This window comes from Pristiophorus japonicus, chromosome 23 (assembly GCF_044704955.1).
Source record: "Pristiophorus japonicus isolate sPriJap1 chromosome 23, sPriJap1.hap1, whole genome shotgun sequence".
NCBI classification, from domain to species: Eukaryota; Metazoa; Chordata; class Chondrichthyes; family Pristiophoridae; genus Pristiophorus; species Pristiophorus japonicus.
The window spans coordinates 56813231-56818133 of record NC_091999.1 but is presented as its reverse complement, the minus strand read 5'-3'; the positions used below and the strand labels follow the sequence as shown (position 1 = coordinate 56818133).

The 4903-nt window shown below is 49.5% G+C and overlaps 1 protein-coding gene across 1 annotated transcript; it reads left to right on the top strand.

Annotated features, from left to right (window-relative positions):
• Window positions 1–3443: 3443 nt before the first annotated feature.
• On the top strand, window positions 3444–3924 carry LOC139235379 (U7 snRNA-associated Sm-like protein LSm10). The gene has a single exon (XM_070866518.1). The coding sequence runs from the start codon at window positions 3577–3579 to the stop codon at window positions 3922–3924; it is 348 nt and encodes a 115-aa protein (XP_070722619.1). The 5' UTR covers window positions 3444–3576.
• Window positions 3925–4903: the final 979 nt, after the last annotated feature.

Below are 4903 nucleotides of genomic sequence, written 5' to 3'. Positions count from 1 at the left end.
CCAAGGGTCTCTTTAAACACCCTTGGGTGGATATCATCCGTACCTTACACGTCAAGGTTAACCCGCACAGTGACTTTGCTGTCAATGAAGTGAGATGAGAAAGACCAAAGTGCCGTTCGCCCCTCAAAGACTGTATCCAGGCTGAAGTTCTCCCCACTTACCATCCTCCGCCCAGATTATCCTCTCTGAGCTCCAGTCAGATGATGCTAATCACTCAGTTGGGAAAGACAAAAATCTACACCAATGTGTTGAAAGCAACAAAAATTTATTTGTCTTTCTCCCCAATATTAAACTCTAGTCCAGTTACAGGAGTTATTGACATCAGCGGAAACAAACCCAACTGTCAGAATGAACATGGTTCAGTCGGGATGTGATTAACAGCAGCAATAACAGCAGAATCCCACCCCTGCAGTCACTATTGAACTCGCTGGTGTGTCAGCAGGTGGGATGACTGAGTGAATCCCCTCCCACACTCTGAGCAGGTGAATGGCCTCTCCCCAGCGTGAATTCGCTGGTGCCTCAACAGATGGGAGGACCGAGCGAATCCCTTCCCACACTCGGAGCTGGTGAACGGCCTCTCCCCAGTGTGAACTCGCTGGTGTATCAGCAGGTTGGATGATTGAGTGAATCCTTCCCCACACTCGGAGCAGGCGAACGGCCTCTCCCCAGTGTGAACTCGCTGGTGCCACAGCAGGTCGGCTGACCAAGTGAATCCCTTCCCACAATCGGAGCAGCTGAACGGCCTCGCCCCAGTGTGAACTCGCTGGTGTATCAGCAGGTTGGATAATTGAGTGAATCCCTTCCCACACTCAGAGCAGGTGAACGGCCTCTCCCCCGTGTGAACTCGCCGATGTGTTTCCAGCTGGGATGGGTAGTTGAAACATTTCCCACAGTCCCCACATTTACACAGTTTCTCCCCAGTGTGACTGCACTTTTGTCTCTCCAGGTTGGATGATCGGCTGAAGCCTTGTCCACACACACTGCACGTGTACTGTTTCTCCCCGCTGTGAACAGTGCTTTTTGCTTCCATGGTCATAGGCCGATGATATTTTGTTCCTGATGATTCGAGTGACTCCGTCAGATCTTAATGTGATGGTTGGTTTGAGGCTCTGGTCGACAAATCCTCCCCTTTTAATACCCTGTAAAATGAGTTTCAAACAGGAAAAAGGGTGGGTGAGAGAGAACCCACAAAAACACAAAGGCAGGTTGTGAAATTGAGCTGAATGAACCTGGCTATTTGTGCGACCATCAGCAGAAGAAAAGTGACCATGAAAGCTGACGGATTGTCGTAATAACCCAACTGGTCACTAATGTCCTGCAGGGAAGGGAACCCACCAACTGGTCTGGACCGACACAATACTCTGGCCTCTATGGGAGGAGGGAGAGGCAGGCGGGGTGAAGGGGAGGGAATTTAAACATCTGCAACTCGACCAGAACCTCCAAAACCCGCAACCTATCCCGCCAAGATGGACCAAGGCAGCAGGTGCATGGAAATCCATCACCTCCAAGTTCCCCTCCAAGTCTCACACCATCCTGACTTGGGCATATATCGCCGTTCCTACATCGTCACTGGTTGAAAATCCTGGAACTCCTCACCTAACAGCATTCTGGGAGGACCTTCACCACATGGACTGCAGCGATTCAAGAAGGCCCACCATCACCTTGTCAAGGGGCAAATGGAAATTGGAAATCACTTCTGTCCCTACTAGCGACACCCACATCCCAAGAATGGATTAAAACAAATCTGTATATTGAAAGCCTCTGCAGAAATACTTGTTCCTAAAACAATACTCTTCTACATTGTGCGGACAGTGTCTGTTTCACAACCTAATCTCCCCTAGAATCCACTGCCGTTGACAGTCTCTCATCGGAAATTGTTGGGCCCGATTGGGCCCAGAGGTACTGGGGGTTAAACCCAGCAGCTTCTCCCCCCTCTCCACTCCAGGTCAAACTGATGCAACAAACAGACGCACACAGGAGGCCAGGGAGCGACTTCCGTATCCAGCGCCCAGCCTGATACAGAGCGGCTCTGGATTGGTCGCTCTGTGTTTCCAGTATCGATGCACTGAAGATCAGCATATGAGGGAGAATGGAATAGAGGCTTATGCTGAGAGAGTTAGAACCATAGAATCAGAGAATGGTTACAGCACGGAACAAGACCATTCGGCCCGTCGAGCACGTGCCAGCTCTCTGCAAGAGCACCTCAGCTAATCCGACTCCCCCGCCCTTACCCCACAGCCGTGCAAATGTTTTTCTTTCAGATACTTATCCAACTCCCTTTTTAAAGCTGTGATTGAGTCTGCCTCCACCACCCTTTCAGGCTGTGCAATCCAGATATTAAACACTCGCTACGCAAAAAGGTTTTTTCTTGTGTCACCTTTGGTTCTTTTGCCAATCACCTAAAATCTGTGACCTCTGGTTCTCGACTCTTCTGTCAATGTGAACAGTATCTCTCGATCTACTCTGGCAAGACCACTCATGATTTTGAACACCTCTATCAAATCTCCTCTCAATCTTCCCTGCTCTAAGGAGAACATAATAAATAAGAGCGGGAGTAGGCCATTTGGCACCTTGAGCCTGCTCCATCATTCAATAAAATCGTGGCTGATCTAATCATGGACTCAACTCCACTTCCCCGCTCGCTCCCCATAAACATTTACTCCCATATCGCTCATAAAAATCTGTCTATCTCCACCTTAAATATATTCAATGACCCAGCCTCCACAGCTCTCTGGGGCAGAGAATTCCACAGAATTAGAACCCTCTGAGAGATGAAATTCCCCCTCGTCTCAGTTTTAAATGGGCAACCCCTTATTCAGAAACTATACACCCATTTCTAGATTCTCCTATGAGTGGAAATATCCTTTCTATATCCACCTTGTCAAGCCCTCAGTATCTTTTGTGTTTCAATAAGATCACCTCTCATTATTCTGAACTCCAATGAGTATAGGCCCAAACTACTCAACCTTTCTTCGTAAGTCAACCCCCTCATCTCAGGAATCAACCTAGTGAACCTTCTCTGAACTCCCTCCAATGAAAGTATATTCTTCCTTCAATACAGAGACCAAAGCTGTACATTGTACTCCAGGTGTGGCCTCACCAATACCCGATACAGTTGTAGCAGGACTTCTCTGCTTTTATACTCTATCCCCCTGGCAACCCCAGCTGCTCCAGTTGTCCAGGTAACTGAAGTCCCTCATCCCTGGAATCATTCTCGTAAATCTTTTCTGCACCCTCTCCAAGGCCTTCACATTATTCCTAACGTGTGTTGCCCACAATACTCCAGTTGAGGCCGAACCAGTGTTTGGTACAGGTTAATCATAATATCCATGCATTTGTACTCTATACTTCTATTTATAAGCAGAGATACAGTCTCGTGTAAAATAAAGAGGAACAGGGTCTAGTGTAATATAAACAGAGGCAGAGTCGAATATATCGACAGAGTGTCATTGGGCAAGGCAGGGGGCCGGGGCCTGCCACAGCAGACTGGCAGTGGCAGGCGCTGTGTGAGTTGGCGTACTATCAGGGGAAGCGTGTGCGTTGCAGTTGATCTTTCTCTTCCATTCAGCTGATTGCATGGAGTTGCAAGCAAGCGTCATGTCGGTGAGCCACTCCATTAAAGAGCGGACGGTTGCAGAGAACAGCCTCATCATTCTTCTCCAGGGCTTGCACGGCCACATCACCACCGTGGAGCTGAGAGACGAGAGCTCGGTGAGGGGGCGAGTCGATAATGTTGACGCATTCACGAATGTCCGGCTTTCTGAGGTGACGTACACTGATCGGTGGGGCAAAGTCTCGCTCCTGGACAACTTCTTTGTGACTGGCAGAAATGTACGTTATGTTCACATCCCAGATGAGATCAACATCATCCACAGCCAACTGCAGAAAATCCACCGAGTGCGTAACTTCGGGGGGAAAGATTGAGGGAGAAAAGAATTCCCATCGAGAAAATAACAATGTGCTGGTTCTGGAGCAGGATCATCAGGACTGGCTGGTGTATGGGATGACATCAGGACTGGCTGGTGTATGGGGAGACATCAGCACTGGCTGGTGTATGGGGTGACATAAGGACTGGCTGGTGTATGGGGAGACATCAGGACTGGCTTGTGTATGGGGAGACATCAGCACTGGCTGGTGTATGGGGAGACATCAGGACTGGCTGGTGTATGGGGAGACATCAGGACTGGCTGGTTATGGGGAGACCTCAGGACTGGCTGGTGTATGGGGAGACATCAGCACTGGCTTGTGTATGAGGAGACATCAGCACTGGCTGGTGTATGGGGAGACATCAGGACTGGCTGGTGTATGGGGAGACATCAGGACTGGCTTGTGTATGGGGAGACATCAGCACTGGCTGGTGTATGGGGAGACATCAGCACTGGCTTGTGTATGGGGAGACATCAGCACTGGCTGGTGTATGGGGAGACATCAGGACTGGCTGGTGTATGGGGAGACATCAGGACTGGCTGGTGTATGGGGAGACATCAGGACTGGCTGGTGTATGGGGAGACATCAGGACTGGCTGGTGAATGGGGAGACATCAGGACTGGCTTGTGTATGGGGAGACATCAGCACTGGCTGGTGTATGGGGAGACATCAGGACTGGCTGGTGTATGGGGAGACATCAGGACTGGCTGGTGTATGGGAAGACATCAGGACTGGCTGGTGTATGGGGAGACATCAGGACTGGCTGGTGTATGGGGAGACATCAGGGCTGGCAGATGGAATACAATGTTGGAAAATGTGAGGTTATCCAATTTGAAAAAAGAAACAGTAAATGGGAATATTATTTGAATGGGGAGGAATTACAACATAGAAACATGGAAACATAGAAAATAGGCGCAGGAGTAGGCCATTCGGCCCTTCTAGACTGCACCGCCATTCAATGAGTTCATGGCTGAAC

What these genes read in the sequence shown, in the direction of transcription:
- LOC139235379 (XM_070866518.1), top strand. Translation starts at nt 3,577, where the DNA reads ATGGAGTTGCAAGCAAGCGTCATGTCGGTGAGCCACTCCATTAAAGAG.